Genomic DNA, 25,311 nt, shown 5'->3' with positions numbered 1-25,311 from the left:
GATTTCACTTCTAACAGAGCTGATTGGGGAAAGATTCTTATATAAAATCTGAGAGACAAAAAAAAAATTAAATGAAAATAAAAATATCGTTATTACAGTTACGGCTGATTTTATTCATAATTCATGGTCTACTATTCTGTAACACTTTTTTTTCCTTTACTAAGAGTAAGGTAGAGCTCTAACTTTTAAGTCGTCTTTAGTTTTAGACAACACATTCTATATAGGGTAAGGCAGTAGAAATTTTACATACGCTGCAACACAGCCACATCCAGCAGACTCCACTTCACCAGAGCGTTAATATAGCAACCATGTCAAATATCGAGCTGCAGTCTGGCGTTGCTTTGGTTTCACTCGATATGCGATAAAATTCACGATGGACACATATGCCATGTCCCAGGAATGAGGCTGCCTAGTCTATGTTGTTCTCATTGAGGCACAGAACTTGAACCATACTGACAAGATTTCTCCTAAGCCTAGTTGATTTCAGTAGGTAAGGCTTGTCTGCTCCACACTCGGCTGAAACACGACATGTGTCACACCCTCGCATGTATGAATTCCCAATGACATTTCCAAAGATGTATTGGTTGCTGTCAGACACAAAATCATCCCGAACACGTATAGGAAAATCTCCATCCATTTATTAACCTCACTAGTCCCATACCCAATTCCGATTGCCACAGAATTGGGTATGGGACTGTACTGTGGTCACCGTATGAGGTGCTGTAATGGCATGCCCTGCCATTTCAATAACACGCCAAAATTCGGTTAGCATGCAGGTACGTGACTGAACTCTTGATGCATATGTTCAACAAGATTATTGTCTCACCAGCTTACTGAGTTGGAGCGAGTTTGGAACTAAAATTGAGTGCAGTTCGTCATACCACTGGTGCATTTTTCTCGCTCCTCCACTGTGGTTATTGTGGTCCTTCACATCCTTGTAGGGCCTCTTCAAGTATTTCATTCGCTTTTAAGGACGTTCCTCACTTAAATTGCTACCATACCAACTTTTATGAAACGGGGCTGGTGGTGATCAAATGTACTAATTTGCATTACAATGTATACGGTCAAAGACTCTAGAAGTAGTAGTAAGCCAAACAAAGTTTGTGTGATTCTACAACAGAAGTCACAAATGTGTTGCCATAGCAATGCCTTGCAATGACTGCAGTAAAAATAACATATGTCACACACTATTACATCTTACAGTACAAAAAAAAAAAGTATACCAAGATTAATTTTCTAAGTGTTATTTTGTTTGAAAAAGACTCTTTCCTGAGCAGACAGTGACTCTTCTACAGGTTTACTTACCAGTTCTCTTGTAGTTGGCTCGCTTCACCTTATCACGCCTCTTTTTCTCTTTCGCTGTATAAAAGACCATCTTTTTATTCAGCTATAGGACCCCTTCTCGACATTTGTATGAGCAAAAAAAAAATAAAAATAAAAGTAATAGCTAAATGCAAAGAGTAACATACAGTACATGTAAGTTGAGAAAATTTGACAATGGTGGACTGTAATTTTCACATTCAACATGTTCAATCCAAATTCAACTAAAATTCCCTCAAAACTGAAGTTGGCATGGGCGTCACCAGGGGGGGTGCGTTGGGTGCGAACGCACCCCCCTTCAGACCCTTAAAAAAAAAAAATAAAATAAGTCTGCAAGCGACCTCAACGCCGGACCCTAAATAATAATAATTTTTTATCTATTTTTCGTTTTTTGAAATTATGCATCGGGGACAAAAAAAAAAAATAAAAAGATATAAAAAATCGTGGGCAAAAACAATTCGCACCCTGGTTCTGGCAGCACTGATTTTATACATATCTACTAGTATAAGTGTATTTCATACAGTGTTTACTATTAAGATAGATTTTGGACATCCTTCCCATGCTTGGTCACTTCAACGCCACCTCGCTGGTCATTGTACCTCCCCAGTCATGAACATAAACCGACACCCTTGACTACCCCCCCCCCGCCCCCTCTTAATTTCCAAAGCGAAAAAGTATAGCTATAAACAGCAGTTTTTGGACTGTAAAATGTCAAAATTTTCAAGCTCGCTCACTCCGCTCGCTGGCATTTAGTCGTAATGCCATTCTCCTGAAGTTGCTGCCAAGAATTGCCGGCATTTTCCATCCGGTGCGCCCCCCCCCCCTTATACCGCAAAAAAAAAAAAAAGATATAGCTACAAACGGCAGTTGTTGGACTGTAAAATGTCACAATTTTCAAGCTAGCTCGCTCCTGATATTGCTGCGAGTAATTGCCAGGAGTTGCGCTCGATGCGCCCCCCTTAAATGCCAAAGCGAAAAAATATAGCTACAAACGGCAGTTTTTGTTTTTTTTTAGTGTAAAATGTCAAAATATTCAAACTCGCTCGCTCCGCTCGCTCGCATTTAATTGTTATGCCTTTCTCCTGATGTTGCTGCCAGTAATTGCCGGCAGTTGCGCCCGGTGCGCCCTCCCCCCTTAATTTCGAAAATAAAAAAGATATATCTTCAAACGGCAGTTTTTGGACTGTAAAATGTCAAAATTTTCAAGCTCGCTCGCATTTAATCTTTATGCAATTCCCCTTATGTTAATGCCAGTAATTGTCTGCAGTTGTGCCCGGTGCGCCCCCCCCCCCCCTTAATTTCCAAAGCGAAAAAATATAGCTACAAACGACAGTTTTTCTACTGTAAAATGTCAAAAATTTAAAGCTCGCTCTCTTCGCTCGCTCACATTGAATAGTTATGCAATTCACCTGATGTTGCTACCAGTAATTGCCAGTAGTTCCGCCCGGTGCGCCCCCTCCCTTAATTTCCAAAGCGAAAAAATATGGCTAAGAACGGCAGTTTTTGGACTGTAAAATGTAAAATTTTCAAGCTCGCTCTCTTCGCTCGCTCGCATTTAATCGTTATGCAATTCACCTGATGCTGCTGCCAGTAATTGCCAGCAGTTCCGCCCGGTGCGCTCCCCTCCCTTGATTTCCAAAGCGAAAAAATATGGCTAAAAACGGCAGCTTTTGGACGGTAAAATGTAAAATTTTCAAGCTTGCTCGCTCCGCTCGCTGGCATGTAATCGTTATGCTTTCCTGATATTGCTGCGAGTAATTGCCAGGAGTTGCGCCCGATGCGCCCCCCTTAAATTCCAAAGCAAAAAAATATAGCAACAAACGGCAGGGTTTTTTTTTTTTACTGTAAAATGTCAAAATATTCAAGCTCGCTCGCTCCGCTCGCTCGCATTTAATTGTTATGCCTTTCTCCTGATGTTGCTGCCAGTAATTGCCGGCAGTTGCGCTCGGTGCGCCCTCCCCCTTTATTTCCAAAGCGAAAAAATATAGCAACAAACGGCAGGGTTTTTTTTTTTTACTGTAAAATGTCTCAATTTTCAAGCTCGCTCTCTTCGCTTACTCGCATTTAATCGTTGTGCCATTCACCTGATGTTGCTGCCAGTAATTGTCAGCAGTTGTGCCCGGTGCGCCCCCCCCCTTAATTTCCAAAGCAAAACAACATGGCTACAAACGGCAGTTTTGGGACTGTAAAATGTCAAAATTTTAAAGCTCGCTCGCATGTAATCGTTAAGCCATTTTTCCGATATTGCTGCCAGAAATTTGTCGTTTCACACCGTCATTCCATAATCCATTTATAGGGGGACAACCCCCTCCCACAACCTCCCCCTTGCTCGTTCCGCTTGTTCGGGCTCGGTCGCGTTCATGACATCAGTGTAAGAATTATTACTAGAAGTTTATTTGAATTATACCATTTATAGGCAAATTGTTTAATAACAATTTACTTCAAAATGTACTGATACCTTAAGTGGGACTGTTTCAAGTCGATAAAACACGCAAAATACCTGCATCAAATTGCGCCATATACAACATCAAAATGCAAAAAGTGCTCACGGTGGGAGGGGGACACTCCCTCCCACATCCTCCCCCTCGCTCACTCCTCTCGCTCTTGCTTGGCCGCGTTCATGATATTCAGTGTAAATATTAACACAGGAAGTTTAATTGGATGATACTATTTTAGGCAAATTGTTTGATAACAATCTACATCAAAATATACTGCTTTACTTAACAAGTGGGACTGCTTCAAGTTGATAAAACAAGCAAAACATGCATCAAATCCCCCTCGCTCTCTCTGCTTGCTCGGGCTCGGTCGTGTTCATGACATCAGCGTAAGAATCAATACAAGAAGTTTATTGAAATGATATAGTTTATAGGCACATTGTTCAACAACAAATTTCATCAAAATGTACTGCTACCTTATTACAAGTGGGACTGTTTCAAGTCGATAAAAACACGCAAAAAGCCTGCATCAAATTGCACCATTTACAACATCAAAATGCAAAAAGTCCTCACCGTGGGAGGGGGGGGGGGGGGACAACAGGCACTCCCACACCCTCTCCCCCCCCCTTGCTCGCTCCCTCGCATACTTACACCCCCCCCCCCCCAAGATGAAATCCTATAGCTACGCCGGTGCCCTTTCCCCGTTGGTTTCCCTCAAAAACAGGAAAAGTCTAGGCATTGAAAGCTTCCTATATTCCAAGTGTCTGTCAAAAAAAAAAATCTCGTTACATTAGCCGGTCAAAACGCACCCCCCTTGAAAAAAAGCTGGTGACGCCCCTGAGTTGGAATTATACTCAATGTCCTACATGTATGCTTTCTATCTGTGTGTGTAAAAGGCTGGTTTCCAAAATAACACATTCAAGTTTGTGGATACATCTAACAAAATTTACATTTCAGTATGTGGAATCAAGTTTACATGTTGTTGCTGGCCAAATCGTGATATCAGTCCCCTCTTGTTCTGTGTGTGCTTCTTAGTAAGTCTGTTATACTAACAGTTAAGTGTTAAAAAAGCATATGGCACACTTTCATCTCTAAGTTAAACAACTAAAACTATCTGAGTAGAACTATCTCTGTTGAAATCTAAGTTTGATCTAAACTTATCATTACTAATATTTTTGTTATTTTTGGTTACAAAATACAAGGTCACAAAAATATTACCAGACATGTAGAGCCTATTTCATTTAGTACTTTATCGTTCAGATATTAATTATGAATGATTACCAAATTTGGTGTAACCAAAGGATATTCAAGGAATTATTTTTGGTGTCAGCCCTTTCCAGATGTCCTGTCATGACCCAGGCCATAGCATGGCCATGGGTTGTGACTTGCATGTTTCAGTGGAGTGTGGTATGGTACATGCAGCTACAACTAGCTAGAACTATGCCATGGACTACTATAGGTGTGACTACTAACATGTATATTACAAAGAAAGATTGTTATGCCGAACCTTTTGATCTCAATACAAAATATTTACCTCAGAAATTTTCAGCCGCCAATTCTACAGCCTTCATCAGCAGACTGACCCTTCTTGACCTTGATGATATGAAGGTCCATGTTTACACACAAGCTATTTCAAGTATCACAGAAAAAGAAAGGAGAAAATGGGACTATATTGTCCATGTCTTTCGTCCTTTTTTCTTAGTAAAAAAAAAAAAAGGAACAATTTTGGTAATTTAGTGCGCCGAATCATTTTCCTTATGAAGTACTTAGGGCCAGCGAGGGTTATAATAGTTAAGTATATTTTTTCTGTCCAGCTGTTGTTGTTGTTTTTTTTTCATTTCTGGTTGCTATGGTAACAGTTACGGTAACCATGTAACCATGTCAGTCCGATTGTGCATGTTTACAGTTTCTCCAGTACAATGTACACTGAGTAGATGAATGGGGCTTTTCTTGGATGATTTGCTGAATTAGCAAAACATGAAGTAATTATGATTTCAAATGGCTCTGAGATATATTTATTATCATTAAATTTTTCCTTTATTCGTATGTGACAATGGCATTAGACAATGGATATAATAGAAATCTTTATAATGGAAAAAACGGTAGTTTTTAAAAGATTACTATCTTATTTCGTATCATCTTGACTCTTTTGACATGTTCTGCCAATAGGATCATTTCATTCATCATATCAATCTACAAACTAAAAATTCTAATATAGATAATGTATTAAATATGGAAATATGAAATGTGGTAATACGTGTAGGGCGGTGGATTGGCTCAGTCGGTAGTGCGTCTGCCTCACGATCCTGAGGGCCCGGGTTTGAACCGGAGTCTTGATGAGCAATGTTGTGTGTAAGCATACCGTCTCCTCTAATAAGAGGCAAAACACTCTGTCCCTCGGATAGGACGTAAAAATGAAGGTCCCGTGTATGAAAGAGTAACAGCTCATGCACGTAAAAGACCCTGCTTCATTCATTCATCGCAAAGAGAAGGATGTTTAAAGAGATGGGTACAGTAGGCCTATTCGTGGAGATGAGAATTGGGCTTTTAACTTTTTGCGAGATACCAAGAAAACACTTATTAAAAAGTACAGAGCATACCATTTTAAGAGGAATTCAAAGTTTATTTGATACAAACCAGGTTTGGAATGACTGAAACATCCAAAAACAAAGTAAAACAAAGCGATCGTAATAAACCTTGTAATACTGCATATTACAAGGGCCTTAGGCAGGCAAGCCCTACAAAATTCCAGGTTCTCTGCGTGCCCGAGTGTGCCCACGTGAAACCCATGTCCATTTTTCCCACGTCTGTCCTTGGGTAGCCCACCCGGGCCCCATGAAGGATGGCCTGCAAGTTGCCCTTGCCCACCTCCAACCCAGCTAGCCCACAAATTACCCCCGCTGGCCCCACGTGGGTGTGTTAGCTGGGATATTAGGATAAAGTGTGGTTTATATCTCGAGGGATTAAATAAGTGGCTTCTTACTTATAGTAACTAAATTAATACAATATTTTTCTTGTGAATCGTATGTATGTGCCAAGAATATAATGTGTTTGCTGACATTTGTTTATTTGCATATTAGTATTTGTTGAAAAGTTATGGACAAACTTTGATTTCAGGTTAGGACCTTTGTAGGAGAAGTATGGGTGCTTAGTTTTAGGCTGTCATCTATACATGTACCATGAGCAGGATGCAGAAGATACTGTGAATGAAACATGCACGGGTCTATGGAAGCAGTCAGTGATCCTATTGTCGCCTTGGCATAGGTTTGTGCTCTCCAAGTGGTTCTAGTTTTATCCTGTTTTGAAAGTTATGTCATGAAGCTGTGGTACGGCTGAATGATTACAAGGACAAGAAAAATGTTATGTTATAAATTTGTATAGTGATAAGAAATTTAGTTTTGCTGAAAAGAGTGAAGGAATTAAAAGTGCAATCTTTCAACTCATCTGTAAAGTCCTGTGCCAAAAGCTCAAGAGTTGACTTTCAGTTTCACCTTGGTATAAGCACTTCTTCATTCATCTGAAGCACGTGGTTGTGTGTGAGGCTGTGAGGGTGTTCATTATGGACTTATTCACATTGATTACTGGTATACAGTGCTCTCCCATTGTAATGAACACCGTTTGAGCAAAATTCTAGTTACAATGAAATAAAAATTGTGGTCCCAAAATTACTATAATATCTTTGTACATGTAGATGTACCACGTGTAGTATACGTTACTGTTCGGCTCTAACAAAATTTTGATATGATGAAAGAAAACTGCCAGTTCCAAGGACTTCATTAGCACTGTGTCATGTTGTATGGGTTTGTTAAATACCATTCAGTAATCGTATGGATATTATCACATAACAGCCACCCATTTGTAATGTTTACCCACTGGTGAAACATTCTTGTGGAATGTTCTTCCATGAGAGAATCTTTCTCTGTGATGGATGGCAAATGAGGGAAGCAGGGTGTAACACAATTTGGGTACACACTGTATGCATGAGGTGATACTAATTGACACTATAGCTGTGTAAAACTGTGCATGGCTTACTAGATGCTGGTAATCCTAGGTAGATTGAAGGTATATGTACCCAGTAATCATTACTCTGTTAAGTGATGTGACTTACCCACATCACAGATAATGACTTCATTTGTGAGGAATATACATACCATCCTAATGTCAGGGTTTGAATTGCTACTTTTACGTTTTTGGGACTTCATCGGGGAAATGATAACCTCCCTCAAAAGCTTTTCAGTTCCCTTGGATGGGTCATTTTGTGTATCCCTTCAGATGCCAGTCAAGTTTTTAATGTGATATTTGATGAGGGTATATTTTGTGCACAGTGCCCATGGGATGTTAACTAATGTACTGAAGTCATATATACCTCTGGCTGTGAACTACCTTTTGGTGCACTGTACTGAAGTGAATAAAACTTTTCAACTCATGTGGTAGTGGTTTACTCTGTGGTATACTCCAGGAGTTGGGAATGAGACTCTCACCTGCCTCCCTGGTATACTTCATTGTATGGATGTTGTATTATAAAGAAATATCTATATTTTCTCGTTTGTTCTTTGCAATCAGAAATAATATGAAGTCTATACTTGATAAAAATGAATTGTTTTATAAAATACACCAAAAGTCTTGTTCTGGTCTTATTTGAGCTATCTATGAGTGATGCATGTAAAATGTATGAAATAGTGTGGTGGGTAACATAAGTGTTTATGTATAGCATACACTCACTGACAGCTATGACAATGTACCCATTATCTATATATGAATCCAACACGCAGACACTGTCAAAAGACATCGTTAGAATTGATGCTATATTTATTCTTTTATATAAAATAAACATATAAATTCATATTCATACACTGATCTATTCATTTGCATAAAAAAACTCTACATACACATACCAATCTTAACACCAAACTATATCAGTACATGTACACACATTTCCATGCATACACATACAATTTTTTTTTTTTTTGTCACATACAGTGTAATTAGAGCAATGATTGTTTCAGTGTAACAGGCAGTACTTCTATGGCAAAAATTGTGTAGCTTCCTTCATGCTTGCACTGTCTTCCTACAAAATGGAAATATATGTGACTTTAAGAGAAATGCCTCTTTGTGTGTGCTGCAATTAGAAAGACAAAAAATAAAATGATTGTAGACTCAAATGAATAGTGTAAACATAGTTCTACATTACAATGCCCCTCTGAAAACAAACATGAAACAACAACAAAACCAAAAGAAAAAAATGAAAATCCCTCATCTTAGATTATTTTGCTTGACTTGAGTAATGATAGAAAGTAATTTTGTCTTATGCACATTCAGTCTATTCAGTCACATTGATGCTGGTTTCCAACTCTGTTAGGGTTTTGTGGCGATAGGAATCATAATAAATCTTAACTGTGACTGACTGGTCACAGAAAATCTACAATACCAAATTGCTGTACATATTGTACTGCCATATATACAATTGTATGGGTAACCATGATGACTTAGTAACAAAATTCTTGAAGCAATGCAGTTTACATGAGAGTAAGAATTAGCTGAAGTATTTAGTCACCCACAATAGGTGAGAAATGTATGCTGTGATGCTGACAAGTGTCTGAAGGATGAAACTTAATTTGAAAGAAATTTCTGACATTTGAACATTCTAAAGAACACAAAACCTTTGAATACAACACTCATTTGACATGATTCCCTTTAATATTTGTAATTGAAACAAAATAATCTAAAATGAATTGAAACTTGTAGGCATCATTTCACACAAGCTTAACAAGCTGCTGAAAGTTAGGCAAGTCTTCATCCTTAAAATTCCTATACTTTGATACTGTTGTTCCACAACCTGCAAAATTGCGAATTGCGAATGTTCTGAACTTTTTGGAACAAGTCAAGAAAGCTCAACATAGTCCTGTACCTGTACACAAGGAATGGCACCCTCTATGCAAAATCTCAGCATGTAACATCACATAATTATGACATCTTGACATCTTTAAATGTGATATAAGTCTGAGCTCAATGTCTATCACTACAAGGGGCTACAGGACATTGCAGATGTTGCACAGGAGTCAGCCAACCCTTCAGCTAGAGTGAGGCAGATAAGGGACTAGTAGATATACAAAACTGTACAAATTTTGGCTTCACCTTGATCAACAAAATAATGTAATGGCAAATACAACAACAACAACAACAACAACAACAACCCTATATTTGGATATACATTTGGCATTTTAAGCTTGGTTATGAATAACCATCATTATGTCTCTGTCAACAGTGATGAAATGTATATGGACTGAAGTGCTTACAACTCTAAGTTTGTAAACATTTACATTACTTTTCAGCAGTGATCTTTAAGGCAAATTAAGCAGTGATTGGTGTTTTTGTTTTCATAAAGCATGGTGCAATTCAAATTATGCACCGCTACTAAGTACACCTACAGTGTACTAGGAAGACGGCATATTTCTAAGATACTGCATGGCCATGAGGGGAATATCAAACTATATTGCTTGAGAAAGAAACATATTGCACTGGTCAAAGACAAACTGCATTGTGTCTTCATAGTGCAATATTCTCTGATTTCCCATTGAAATGAAAGTCTACAGGACATGATAACTATCTTCTTGGAGACGAAAATGTAAGCTAAGAGCCATATGCAGAATTATGAAACAATTCACTGTCAACACTTAATGCACTATAATTAAAACAATTTCCATGCATGCATCACATATGAATACATTATTGGCTCAGTTTACTCTTTAATCCTGACACTTTGCATTGATTACAATAGACATGTCATATAAACCCTTACCATATGACAAACAGCAAAGAATATTAGTATCAAATGAAACTCCTCTAAACGAAAGGAAACTGTAATCCACAAACAATGGTTTACAAAATAAATATGTAAATACTGCCTGCTAATCAGGGCTTTTACTTTTTATATCTATGTAGACACTGTATATCAAAATGTAAATATCTGTAAATTAAAATGTTAGATGAACATTAAATAAGTATGGGTACATCGTAAGTTTAACTTTTAAATAAACTTAAAGATATTTGAAGAATTGCATAAAAAAAAAGGCTATGTAAATTCACAATACAAGTGATAAATAATAAAATTTGCATATAATGTGTAATTACATCTATCTACAGTAATTTTACTGTCAACAAGGCTGTATGCAAGGCATTGAATAAGTACTCTCAGACTGAAATAACAAGCATATATTCATTCCCACAATTTTCTAGGCACTTATATAATGTCAAATGCATTGTACTGTAGCATAAATTGCATCATCTCCACATTTAAGAATAAACTTTTCTGCCTATGACAGAATCAAAATTCTATAACATACTTACATGTAACTACTTGCACATTATCAAGTTGATAAGACAATGCAGCATATTTCACATGGTGTGAAAACTGCTTTAGAAAAAAATGCATACACTTTTAGACAAGGTCTACAGTACATACCTCATTTTTTTAGAATGCTACCTGAGCACATGGGGTCTACTACCGTACAGTCAAAACAAAAGCAACAAACATTTTAATGTGTCATCAACCCTGCCAATTTCATGGAAAGTCTCTGCTCTACACAAACCAAGTCAAGGTCGCTCATAAACTAGTATCCTTCATGATATCTTATCCTTCATGTATAGGTGAGTTTAATGCCTGCTTGATTTACTGTTGGGGCATGTAAAAGGATATTCAAAACATACCTTCTGTGCATAAATGTTTGTGTGTTTGGGTGTGAAGTTGCATTATCATGAATTGCAAATGTATGCATACCAGACTTAGAGCAGTTTACTGTAAATCAAACTCAACTCAAGCACGAGCAAAAAGGTAGACAAAATATCCACACCTTATCACTTTCACGCGCCTGAAATGAGGGAAACTTTAGACATTTTGAAATCCGTGCTCACAATCACAGTCAATGACACCTTAGAATTTCTACTGGATAGGAACAGAAGGGAGCTGTTCAGTCATTGGTACTTGATGTCAAGAAGGGGAGACCCACTGGGCCTATCTGACACCAAATATCCTATTAAAACAAGATGATCAACTCTCCCGATTTTACATGGCTGCTGGTGAAACAGAAGAGGCTTCCGCTTGCTAGCGTTGAGCGGGTATACACTGAACAAGTGTTGACAATAGTCTATTGCAAAGGCAGTTTGCAATAATTTGTGGACATGCACAGTCACAGTGAGTTCAGCGACCTGCGAGCGGAGCTGAGCAAGCTGCGTGCGAGTCTACCGCTTGCTGTGACAAGGGAGGTGAGATGAGAACTCGCTGTGCAGGCTAATGGAAATCGGACAGTGATAAACCTGCTGATGGTTTGGTGTAGCTATTGATGCAGTTTAATGCACTGCACCAATTTTTAGGTTTACTCATGATTCTTTACAGAAAATTCCTTCTTCCTTGCCTTAACCTGTCTTGGTCCTACACAAACATATCGGGAAAGTAAAGCTCACCTGGAAACTTGACAATAGTCTATTGCAAAGGCAGTTTGCAATAATTTGTGGACATGCACAGTCACAGTGAGTTCAGCGACCTAGCTTAACGCTAGTGGTGCATTTCTTAAAAATCCCACAATTCCAAGCAGCAGCATTTCACTTTTCAAGAGTTGACCATTTTATGTAGTGTGTGGGATCTTTGGTTATACTTCACAGCCGTTGGTGCACTGAGACATGAATCTGTCTACCCTTAAAACATAACGCCCCCAAACCTTGTTTCACCTGCGCAATGGCATAACTCAGTGTTAAGTAGTGGAAGACTTAACTGACAAAGTATGAGCTAACACACTACAGAATGCACTGGATGACTGTGACTAAATGGCTTGATACCACTTCACTACAGCACAACAGGTGTAGTTTGTGTTTCCTGACATTTGGTAATAGATAAAAATTGCACTACAGTTAAAATATGTAACTGCCCAGCTCAAACCCACAAAAAGTCATGGATTAGGATTTGATTTGGGTTGACTGACTGAAATTTTTACAGTTAGTCCTACCTGGAAGAGTTCTCTTTTTTTTTTCTTCTTCTTCGCCTATTGCCAAAATCTTGCAATTTAAAACAAAACCGAAATTGAGATGTAGGAAGTTTTTCTGGACCACATTTTTCCAGGACATGCACTACTTTCCTTGGTAAATAGAACATGTTTTCAGCATGCCTGAGTGACTTAATCTTTGAATCATTTTTTCCCCTCCCATTACAATGAAACTGTACACACTAACTCTCTCTTACTGCAATCACTTCTTGAATGGGCTAGGATGACTTAAAGTTTTAAATCATGCAGAAAAGTAGAAATTCCATTCTGCCAACTTTTTGTGGGGTTCAGGCTGGGCGGTCACATATTGGCTTCCCAGTAATGGTACTGCTCTCTTCAGTATGTAGGCAGTATTCACAGATCTACTCTACTAGTGATGTCAAGGCAAGACAAAAAAAAAAAAAATTCATGCCATTTGTGTGAGGACGAAGGCGGAGTTGCTCACTGTTAAGTAGCACCCTTGGTATCTGTACATCTCTCACTCATGCCAGCGAAAACTTTATGTCCCTGGTTTGAGATGTGCTGGGACATACCTCCAGATCTGTGTGAAGAAAAGAACATGAGCCATACATTTTTTTAGGCATGAAGATAATTGAAAAGTACAAGGAACATAGTCACTTTGGCTGAAGAATGATACATGTAACAGAACACCATACTGAATTGAATTCATTTGCTTATTCTCGAATCTGAATATATATCTCCTGAAGACTCCTCACTCCTTTGAGCTCTGCCAAGCCATTCATGAAAGCAACCTGTACGTTTCGAAAAAGCTGAATCGTAAGATTTGTGTGACACTTACTTCTTCAAAGGTCAATCCCATATAAAGACTACTGCAGCACAGAAAAAAAACTCATATTCAGACTGCTGTATAATGTGCTACATTTCATGACTGTACTATATACGCCATACATTTAGCGAGCCTAAATTTTTGCAAATCGGGACTTCCCAACTACAATGTATTTCGCGAGTGGTTAAATTCACGATCGTGGAGTACCGTACTAAATGGAGAATGATACGTGTGCGTCACATCATAGCAGGATCAGAGTCATTATTTTCGCGTGTCTTTAAAGGGACTGTACAGTACTGGTTGAGGTAAGGGATTCATGTTTTGAACATTTCTAAGAGAGATAATGAGAAACCTCTTATGAAATATGAAAGAGCATGTAATTTTTAAAAGGATTCAACGTTTATTTGATGAAAATTGGTTTTGAAATGGCTGAGATATCCAAAAAAGTGATGATAATAAAAGGCGACATGCCACAACTTTATTAGGATCTCTTTGTTTCACCTTGTTTTTGGATATCTCAGCCATTTCAAAACCGATTTTCATCAAATCAACTTTTGATACCTTTTAGAAATGCATGCTCTTTGACATCTCATAGAGTAGTTTCTGAATATCTCGCAAAATGTTAAAAGCTAAATCCTCACCTCGACCAGAACTGTACACACCCTTTAATTTCGCGAATAACACTCGAATTTCAGAAAACAAAATCATCGCAAAATATTCAGCATGTACAGTACTTATTCCATTCCTCATTACAAAAGGGAAATTTGAATTTTGTTAACCAAACATAAAGTAATGCTAGACTAATCAATTTATGTACCCACTGCAGTCTAATTGTTCTTTTTATTTTCTTTTTCATCTCCTCACCTTTTCTTGATTTACCCTATCACTATAATAATCATTATTACTATCATCATTATTTCCCCACATACACAATGAATACATCAAATTCAGGAAATACTTCGGAAATGAAAGTACTTTGACAGCACAGACCTCCAATATTACAGTAGCAAATTTTCACCCAATATCATAGTCCTAATTCCAAATCATCTGCATTATTAGGTTCCTTGACTATCAAAACATATCCTCAGCATTTGGAATCACATTGATATCTTTGTTGGTCAAATCTGGACATTTATTCTGGAGCTATATCCACATTTGCTGAAAAAGGTCTTATTTCCCAATGATAAAGAATCCTTTAAATTTTTTTTTTTAATTCCTCAATCCAGACGTTGATCAAAATTATGTCCAAAATTTGTTCATTTTTTCCTAGTGTCATTATCGACTTTTCCTCATCTCAAATTTTCATCAAAATATGTCAATAACTTTTTGAGTTATTCTGAAAACAAACAGATAAAGTAACCAAAGCTGGCAAAATCTCGCAACCTTCTTGGTAGAGGTAATTAAATCTTTATGTGCCATGTTCCATTTGACTCAGTCGAAGAGGTGCCATGTTTGCATATTTTGCTCTAATGAACAAATCTGTCCAAATCGTTTGAGAAATCACAAAATGATACAGTACAATGAAAGTGTCATTCGAGATTCTGTTTCTGTCACACATGGCTTGCATAATGTTGTGATTGAATATCAAGTGGTGTTATCTCTTGGATATGGAAATAAATTCTAAGTTTCTGACACTGTTTTGTGAGCAAAAGTCATGCCTGGACAATATGATGTAACTACTGATCATTTGAATGAAAAATAATCAAAAATTTGTGATAAAAATTAACATCAAAGCAAAGCGTCGCATTTTCTCTATGATTTTGCTCATTGCATGTCCAGTGCAACAAAAATCTATTAAAACTTTTATACACAGAATTGAAACACAGAATGTTTGTCCAAAGCATGCCTATGTTTGGGAAGCAGAATAATGTGGCACATAGGAGGTTTACAGCATGGTGCATTAATTGAGAGGGCATTTTGAATCGACAGGTTCCAGCTCACCTTTCCGTCTTCTTCCCACTTGCCGTCCACCTTCTTCCACTTCGTCTCCACCAGGCCCTTCTTCTTGAGCAGCGAGGCAGCGACCTGACGCATGAAATGCGACACCAGCGCCAGCTCATGAAGCGTCTCCCGGTTGAGGTACAGCGAAATCTGCTGAAGGATGCCGTACGGAAGCTGGCAGAGATTCGGCGACTCCTCCTCCGGCAGGGGCGAGAAGGGGGCGGGCGAGAGAGGAGCGGGAGAGGTGGGGGAGAGCGGTGTCTCGCCCTCGTTTTCTGTTTCCGCTTCCTCATCATATGGTCTCAGTTGCCATGGCACAGTGTGCAAGGGATCCCGCTTGGCATGTGCCTCTTTCTTATTGGTCGATGTGCCTGAATAGAGAGAAAGAACAGTAAACATAGAATATCAAATCTAGCTGTATCATCATCATTAAAATCAAATGATTAAAAAAAAAATCACCTTGTTCGTATATATCTATTCAACGTACAACTCTACAAAATCCTAATGAATTGTTTACAACATGCTCTCCTTGGAGGGGACACTATTAAGAAATATATTGACCATGGAATGGTTTGCAAACAGAGACTACTTAATCATTTGAGCATTGCTACCATTTTTATTTAGAATTTGAAACAGCCAGGTAAAAAAAATTGTTTAATGTTACAGTGTCTATGATAACACATAAGTGAAGAGACTTTTGCTTTAATAGTACAAAGCAAACATCTGATATGTCATTGATATTACATTGTACCTATTACCCAAATTTGACTTTTCCTTATCAGTTCCCATAATAACACAAAGACACAGCATAACAACTGTATAATATGTAGAATTCAGCCATAGAAATTTAAAAGAAGAGATGCAACATGTGGCTTGACAAATACATGGTGTCCACAAGAGAAGAGCAATTTCTGACAGCATCTAAAACTAGTGTAAATTGGTGCTTTCAGTCTTACTTGAACCCTGGTCTGTACTGTCCACCGATTGGTCAGTGTTGTCCTTGATCGTCAACTTGTCAATGTCCGGAACCTTGCCCTCCATCCTCTCCAGCCACTCTTTCCGCCGTTCCGCCAGCACCGGTTCACAATGCTTCTCGTGGTCGCCATGGTAATGACTGTCCATCTCGTCTGCTGCTACAGACTGTTGGAAAGAAGGGGCATGGTGGGCACTTTAAATATCATTACCTCATCATTGTGATTATGATGATTATAATTGTACCCATTGTTAGCATTATGATCATTATCATCATCATATTCTCAAAATCATTACCATCATCATTATCATCCTCAGTCTCATCTGACAGACCAACACTTTCAAAATGCCTTCTAAAGGAGAGACAAGACATTTCTGCTCATAATTTGGGTAAAAAGTTTATATCATTGCAGGAACAACATTTTTATATATGGTCATCAATATGCTATTCATCCATACCATGTTCCTTACTTTTAGTTTTCATGCTTTCGTGCGCCTACAAGTGTATGTCCTCACTCTTGCTTCTTCACTGCAATCCCTGTCTTTCTCATCATTGCCTCAGACAACCCTAAACCTCATTCCCTGTTTTGCACTTCACCTATCCCATTATTGAAGCTTAGGTCTGATGTGTATTTATTATGATTTTGTGCTTTATTGTACTATCATGCATATATTTGGTGTTATTGTAAATTTGGTTATGAATTCTGTGAATTTAAATGATGTAAAGCAACCGTATCATCCTTCCAGCTCCTGGATTGTTATGCTATACAGAGGACCAGTAGTTTTCTTTTGTTATAACCAAACAAATAAACAATAAAGATACATTGAGTGGATAATTCTGAGGCCTGAATTTTTACTTCGGTGTAACAGTAATTTCTTATACAGGTAACCAAGCTCGTTATAACATCAGTGCACTGTACTTGAAGCAACACAACATTTTTTTTTAACATCTTGCTATGGATTAACAAATCAGGCAGTAAACACACGATCGCTTGTTTAACAAGAGACCCGCGGGTCACGCGCTCACCTGAGTATCGCAATTTCACCTTCCATGCATTCTTGCACACTCTTACCTGAGAACATTGGAAATTTTAGGTCTGCATATGGATCCCCCCCCTCAACTCGGGGGGAGGCAGCCCTGGATCTGCAATTAACAAACTTGGAACTAAAGTCATCATGTACAAACTCATGATATTAACTTTGCTTTATCATTTCTGGTTCTAGAGCAGAAGATTTTAAATATTCCTTTAAAATGCGTGTGGGGGGGGGGGGGGTGGGCCCCCTAGGGGCCCCCCAAGAGGACATGGTGCCCATTTGAAGGAATTGAGATTCTATCCCCCTAGGGATGCTACCTGCTAAGTTTGGTCAAAATTCATCATGAGGTTTTCAAGAAGAAGATGAACATGTACAATTCAGGCTCCATTACAACTGTAGGACTTCTTCCCATCCCTCTCCTGGATCCCCAAGGGGGGGGGGGGGGGGGGGGCACCCCTGATTCCGCCATGAACAAACTTGAAACTATGTGTGTCATCAATTTACTAACTCATAGTATCATCCAAGCCCTATCACTTCTGGTTCTAGAGAAGATTATTAAAGGTTCCTTAATTTCAGGGGGTTTGGGCCCCCTGGGGACCCCCCAGGTAGGCCATGGTGCCCATTTGAATAAATTGAGATCCTATTCCCCTAGGGATGCTACCTACCAAGTTTGGTGAAAATCAGACATGGCAATCTCAAAGTGAAGATGAAAATGTACAATTTAGGCCCCATTAGGACCCCTCCCCTGGGTCCCAAGGGGGGCACCCCTGATTCCCCCATGAACAAACTTGAAACTACAGTCTTCAATGTACTTACTCATAGTATCAATTAAGCCCTATCACTTCTGGTTCTAGAGAAGAAGATTTTTAAAGATTCCTTAATTTTAGGGTGTTTGGGCCCCCCTGGGGCCCCCAGGTGGGCCATGGTGCCCATTTGAACAAATTGAGATCCTATCCCCCTAGGGATGCTACCTGCCAAGTTTGGTGAAAATCGGTCATGGGGTTCTCAAGAAGAAGATGAAAATGTAAAAAGTTTACGGACGACGGACGACGGACGACGGACGACGGACGCCGGACGCCGGACGAAGAGCGATCGCAATAGCTCACTTGAGCCCTCGGCTCAGGTGAGCTAAAAATCCAGAACATTCTCCACAATACCACCTATTATTGTCTTTACTCCTGATGTTCAATGACATTTCACTCACATGACCACACATGATGACATGGGCGGGGCAATGCCTGAGATGGACCTTGAATAGCTCCCTTGTCACCTTGGTCTGGCAACCCAGGGAAGAGTTCACACATGCGATCTTCACATTGGGACACAGGAGGCTGTGATCATCTGCCTTACACTCATGGAAGTACGCTCCACAGCTGGATGTGAACACAACAAATATGACACCAACTTTTTAATGATAGTAAAGACAAGAGCATCAATAGTAATGAAAAGACAGTGATAGTGCACCACCTTTATATCATAAAATGCTAAATGCACACAAAGCCAACTGCACAAGTACAGGGTGCATCCTTTAAAATAATATTACATCAATTTTCTAAATGCATTTCTTACCATTTTGAAAGTCAAATTGAACATGTAATTACATTCATAGTCAATACTGCACATTCTTTAGCACCAGTAGCTGTGATGTCATACAGTGTGACTGACCCAAACTGATTTTGAAACCATGATGCTGAGCACATGTATCAGCTTGTATTTCACTAATGTTGCAGAAATGTGCAAGAGTAATGCAGGACAAGTTTAGGACCCCTGTTCACGAAATTTGTAGGTCTAGAAACAAACAAACAAACAAACAAATCTTATACCTGAATGGGCATTCCATGTGGGAACAGGATACTCCAGGCTGGATGGAGACATTACATCGCTTCACAATACAATTTATGCAGTGAGAGTGAAGACCAAGCTCTTCCAGTGTTGGCTCCCTGTCATTCTCCACTTCTGTCAATCAAATCAGGGCAACAGAAATAAACAAAGAGTTGTCAATCCAAGGAATGCCCAGAAACGTAGCTTCAAGTCTATTCTTCAGTGTCTGTAATGTGTACACACCCTGAGTAAAACTGGTGAAAATTCAATTTTTCCTATCTCTGGCTGAAACTGCATTTAGAAAGTTCTGCAATGCCATACCAGTTTAAGTAGTTCATTGTTCTCAATAGGTAATTTTCCCTGGTTCAAACATTTTCATATACTGTATACGCCGTTATTTTCGCGTACAGATATTTTCGCGAATGACGAGGTCATTTTCGCGAGGTGTTGTTTTCGCGAATTGATGCTGACGCTTACGTTAATGCTCTATCAACAAAGCGCATGGAGACAATTTCGCGTGTTGTTAAATTCGCGATCCAACTGCAATTCGCGAAATTCGCGAAAATTAAACCCTCGCGAAAATAACGGCGTATACAGTAAATCCATCTGCCTGGCCCTGTGGTTGAGATTGCCTACTCATCAACAACATTCAGAGAGGCTGCTCTTCCAGTCATCCAAGTGATGCAGCCTCCTGTTGGATCACATATGCTCTATTAAGCAAAGAGGCATGTTTTTTACTTGTAAAATGCACAGTCACTTTTATTGTCCATTAGTGACATTTAAAATCATCCTGTTTACCATGTCACCTCTCACTGACGCACGACACTTCTACCATCCCGGGATAATTCCAAGAAGCTGCTGAAAGGGATTAATACTTCAAGGTTGAAGGTTCAAGGAATTTTAATTTCACAAATTTTGTGAGCCAAGAATAAGATGCAAAATTCTTGAAATTAAATTGCATGCAAATTCACGAAAATATCTTGCTTTAGAGTAGACCTGTCTTTATTGATTAGTTAAGTCTATAACCCCAGCGCAGGGTGTGTTGGGGTTGGCTTTGGTGTGGTCAGGCCTACTCCATCTAAATATCATTAACTATTGTTAGGCTATTAAAGTATATCAACCCAAGGGTGTGGTAACCAGTATGCAGTTAATACCTGTGATGTGGATACCTATGGAAGATTCTGAACGCAGGCTGAGCCTCTAAAATATTCAGATCCAGGTTTGGTTCTTGAGATGAGCTAGGTCATGGCCAGGTGGAGTGGTATCAAACTTACCGGTAAATTTTATGGGTTCATTGTCCCAGAATTTGTCCAAACCAACTTCAAAACTGAAGACACTAATACTACTGTAGGTGCATCTATTAAATTTCTTGGTTAACCATTCCATGGTTTCCTGATATGCATGTAAAATGAGTTTCTTCGTGTGTCATGAGTTGGCTGTGGGGATTGGGCAAAGACCCAGGCACAATATTCTAGCGTAGGTCTTTATGGATTAAAACCAATTTCCAGAAAACCCCACAATTTTGTGCCGTGGTCTAGATGCCCATGTACATGAACGTGGGCCACAACAGCCACAACACCATACGACAGACACAACACACCAAAGACAGCCTGTGACAGTTTTGTCAGGCGTACCGCAAGGTACAGTACTGGGCCCCTTGATGTTTCTGTTGTACATAAATGACTTACCAGACAATCTTCACAGCACAGTCAGACTGTTTGCCGATGACTGTATCCTCTACACAAGCAGCAACTCACGAGAGGACTTAGACTCTCTCCAAGAAGATCTTCACCAACTAGAAGACTAGCAGAATAAATGGGCCATGTCATTTAACCCGTCTAAATACTCGGTGATGAAAGTCTCAAATAAACAGAATCCACCAGACAGGAACTACACCTTCTGTGGACAACCTCTCCAAGAAGCCACCCCGCATCCACACCTCGGGGTAGAAATTGACAACAAACTGAGATGGGACACCCACTACAAAAAGATCACCACCAAAGCCAACAAGGTTCTTGGTTTCCTGAGGAGGAATCTATGGTTCTGTAACAAGTCCATCAAAACCACTGCCTACACAACTTTAGTTAGACCCAACTTAGAGTATGCCAGTAGCTCATGGGATCCGTATCACAAAGGGGATATTCACCTCATAGAATCTGTTCAACGCAAGGCAGCTAGATTCTGTATGAATGACTACAAACAACAGAGCAGTGTCTCTCAAATGTTAAAGGATTTGGAATGGGACACCCTGGAGAACAGGAGGAGAATCTCGAGACTTCAGCTACTGTTCAAAGTCATGAATGGGGAAGTGGGAATTGATCCCAACGTCTACATTAGAGTTAATGATAAAGGGGGGAGGATGACCAGAGGGAACAGCAGAAGAATCCAAAGAACACTGACCAAGAAAGATGTACACAAGTACTCTTTCTTCCACAGGACAGCAGTAAATTTAGACTGGAACCTACTCAACGAGGAAACACTCAAACAGTCACGTCTACATCCAGTGCAGTGGCAGTACAGTCTTCAAACAGAGGTTTCAAATGTGAAACATTCTTCCTGCCCTGCACATACGACCATACTAGTTACAAAACGTTGGTGGAGTACAGTTAATTCTGAATATACCGACGGAACCGGAACAGAAACAGAAACAGAAACAGACAGACGTGCAGTGCAAGGTTGACACAGGCACGGTAGGCGTATTATCATGTTACGTCGGCTACGGAGTACGATACGACCCCACTGGAATACCACGCAACACTCACTCCGTAGGAAATACACGCCTGGCCTCTGGCGATGCCAAGATCGAAGACGCCGGTCAATACTACACACGAAATCACTTGCTAATCATCATCAACGTATGCTTCAGATTGAATATACGTCGGTTAAACGAGTACAATATATGGCATCTAAAATGATCAAACAGAAATCATTCCTCCTGTAACTTACGCGGTACGACTTGTTGACCTTGATTTTCCATCATCTTTTCCTAGCGTTGTCCTTCTCTGTATGAAGTCGTTGCTCTGAATGAATGCACTGTACTGGTACATACAATGTACACAAGTACAAGTGTACTTCAATTCACGTACGACACAACAGTGCTGCGTGACTCGGCCAAAGTTCTCCGAGAGCGAGCTCCGAATACTGTACTGGAGGTACCAGTACATGCATGTGCACGTACGACACGAAATCGTTCAGTCTAACAACTTCCGGATACACGCGGACGTAGTTTCCAGACGGTAATTTTTGTTTTAATGCTTCCTGCTACTGCAAATCAAGTTCACATTCATCTTGCTTTGGAAGGGAGTTATAGAAATAAACTGCCAAGCATCCGTATACAACCTCATGTTGACTTGTGTTGATTTATGATAATATAGTTTTGGTTGAGAGCCTGGTTGAGAGCTAACTTCAGCTTTCTAACGTTGTTTTGATAGGCCTACAAAATGAGAAAAATTAGGAGGGATGAAGCCTGAAAGCTCAGAGCATGTAATTCCAAGAGGGATTCAAAGTTTATTTGATGAAAACTGGTTTTGGAACGTCAGGAGATATCTAAAATAGAGTAATCCTAATAAATACTGGGACCTACCTTTTATCAGGATCGCTTAATTTGTTTTACTTTGTTTTTGGATGTCTCAGCCATTCCAAAACCGATTTTCATGTAACAAACTTTGACAATTCCTATAGCAATTTGCCTAATGGAATAATGATGCTTTGTATGATAATCATTTCTTAAGTGGTTTAATTCTTGGTAGGCCTATCTCGAAAAAAAAGTTAAAAGCCTAATTCAACTCCACCAATACTTACCATCCCTTTAACATTACATTCCAAATGAATACCTAAATACCAGCTAGGTAGACGATCTATTTGCCATATGTTTTTATGATAATACTGCAGTATTGTTTTCTAGTTTTCAATTTCAGACTACGCAGTATTTGGTAACGCCCACGAAAAACCTTCCAAACCAAGATTCTGCCAGTGACATCATGTCAGTCATTGCTTAATTATGATTAATAAAAATGATATTGGAGTGCAGTACCTCGACTGTTTACGGAATACGTATAGGCCTTTAATGATTCATGAATACTAGTACATTGAAGGGAAATATGGAAAGCTTACGGGGGAGGTGCATTATAGGTTCTTTTATCAATTCTATTTTGAGTAATAATTGACAGATGACGACGTCACCGGCAGATCCTGCGTGTGCATGCATGGTACTACATGTTTTTTGTTGGTGTATCGGAGTATAAAATTTGAAGAAAAGGAGTAGAAATTTTATCGCAAAACGTATATGGAGCATTATTTAGATACAACGTATTCTTTTGGCCACATCCGTAAGTGATGATCAATTACTACGTACAATGTACTTGTAAGTCAACACGCATTTTTTTTTTTTTTTTTTAACTGCGGGCGAGTTATTACACCCTCTATAGTTCGCACCGAGTTTTTTGTACATAGCCGTCAAGAAGAAAATAAACGGAAAGATGTTAACTCCGCAAATGCCATGGGTCGTCAGCAGCACACCAGGGATCACCAGTGTTTCGGCCATTTAAGTGCTGTACACCTCCCCCTGGCTGGCCGGTGCTGCGTTGGGATCCCCTTGACAGCACCCCCATGGCATTTCAAAGAAAAAACAAAACAAAACAAAACAAAACATCACAAAACAAGACAGAAAAGAAAAAGCTTGGCATCAATCACCTCTCCTCACTCCCGAAACACTCTCTCTACACCCCCCTATTCCCACCACCCCCCAAGCCTTCCCTACTATCCATGCAGATCCTGTCTCCGCTGCCCCACAAATTCTCCTGATCCACCTTTCCCCGTCCCTACCACCTATTCCCATCCCTCTGACCCACCTCCTTACCGATCGACCAGCATATCCCCTGCACCCCACCTCCACAGTATGCACCTCCGCTCTCCACCCCCTTTTCTCACACTCCTCCCTCAACTCAGCATACCTATCCAGCTTCCTTTCCCTTGCCTCATCCATCCTTGTCTCCCATGGCACAGTCAGCTCCACCATTGCTAACCTGTGCACAGATCTAGCCACCAGCACCATGTCCGGCCGAAGGGCAGTTACTACCACCTCCTCTGGCACTGTACGGTTTCCCTCATCCACCCGCACCTCCCAATCATCCCCCGCTGCTAAGATTCCCCCACCATCATCCCTCTGACCCTTCCTTCTCACACTGCATCTCACACCCTCCTTCACAAACCGGATACCCCTCACCCTAGGAGGCCCATTCTTTTTCCTTGCCTCCACTGCCACCCTCGCCACCTCCGCCATCTCCTTCAACACCTGGTTATGCCTCCATGTATAGGCCTGTAATAGACCTCTACATGCTGACAAAGTGTGCTCTAGTGAGCCCTTCGCCTTGTTGCAGACCCTGCATCCACCATCCTCCACAATGCCCCATCTCTGGAGATTTACTGATGGAGACGGCAAAACATCAAAGGTGGAACTGATCATGAAGCGCACAGCTCCAGAGGACATTGACCAAAGGTCATTCCATGACACCTTCCTCTGCTCCACCCCTTCCCATCGGGTCCATGCTCCCTGCACTCCCTGCTGTACAGCCTTGGCAAAGCGGTACTCCTCCTCCTATTCCTTAACCGCCTCCACCACCAACTCCCTCCTACCCTTCCTGCCTTGCTTGCTGTACCATCTGACACCCTGATGAAACCCGACCCCTTTCCGACCCACCTGAACCGCACCCTGCATCTCCTTCCACTTTGCCATTGCCACTGCCTCGTCCGCAGCCTCCTCCGCCCTCCACTTCCTCCCTGTGCGGATCGGTGGCCTAACTCCTGCTATTACCTGGTCCTTTGACTCCCTCATCATCATCACTAGCCTAACCTTGCCAGCTTTGAATTCCTCCACCACTGACGTCATAGGCAATTGCAACCTGCCTGATCTGCAAAAGAATGCCAGATCTGTAAGCATTCTTGGAACGCCTAACCACTTCCGGTA

General features: G+C 40.1%; 1 protein-coding gene across 1 annotated transcript; it reads right to left on the bottom strand.

Moving 5' to 3' along the window:
• Positions 1–12,770: 12,770 nt before the first annotated feature.
• Positions 12,771–22,385, bottom strand: LOC139735272 (uncharacterized). The gene is made up of 6 exons (XM_071646026.1): positions 22,293–22,385; positions 19,349–19,481; positions 18,730–18,898; positions 16,475–16,658; positions 15,519–15,889; positions 12,771–13,331 (listed from the first exon to the last, which is right to left on the bottom strand). Exons 1-6 carry the CDS (start codon positions 22,324–22,326, stop codon positions 13,290–13,292), a joined length of 933 nt encoding a protein of 310 aa, XP_071502127.1. The 5' UTR covers positions 22,327–22,385; the 3' UTR covers positions 12,771–13,289.
• Positions 22,386–25,311: the final 2,926 nt, after the last annotated feature.

The sequence above is a fragment of the Diadema antillarum genome, unplaced genomic scaffold (assembly GCF_040938485.1).
Source record: "Diadema antillarum isolate AM-2024a unplaced genomic scaffold, OU_Dant_1.0 seq00000569_RagTag, whole genome shotgun sequence".
In the NCBI taxonomy this organism is placed as follows: Eukaryota; Metazoa; Echinodermata; class Echinoidea; order Diadematoida; family Diadematidae; genus Diadema; species Diadema antillarum.
The sequence above is the reverse complement of the archived record's forward strand: the minus strand, read 5'-3'. Positions and strand labels throughout refer to the sequence as shown.

What these genes read in the sequence shown, in the direction of transcription:
- LOC139735272 (XM_071646026.1), bottom strand. Translation starts at nt 22,326, where the DNA reads ATGATGGAAAATCAAGGTCAACAAGTCGTACCGC. An exon ending in CAGTACAGACCAGGGTTCAA is followed by an intron (nt 15,890 to 16,474) that starts GTAAGACTGAAA and finishes CTCTCTATTCAG; the next exon opens with GCACATCGACCAATAAGAAA. An exon ending in AGTGGGAAGAAGACGGAAAG is followed by an intron (nt 13,332 to 15,518) that starts GTGAGCTGGAAC and finishes TTCTTCACACAG; the next exon opens with ATCTGGAGGTATGTCCCAGC.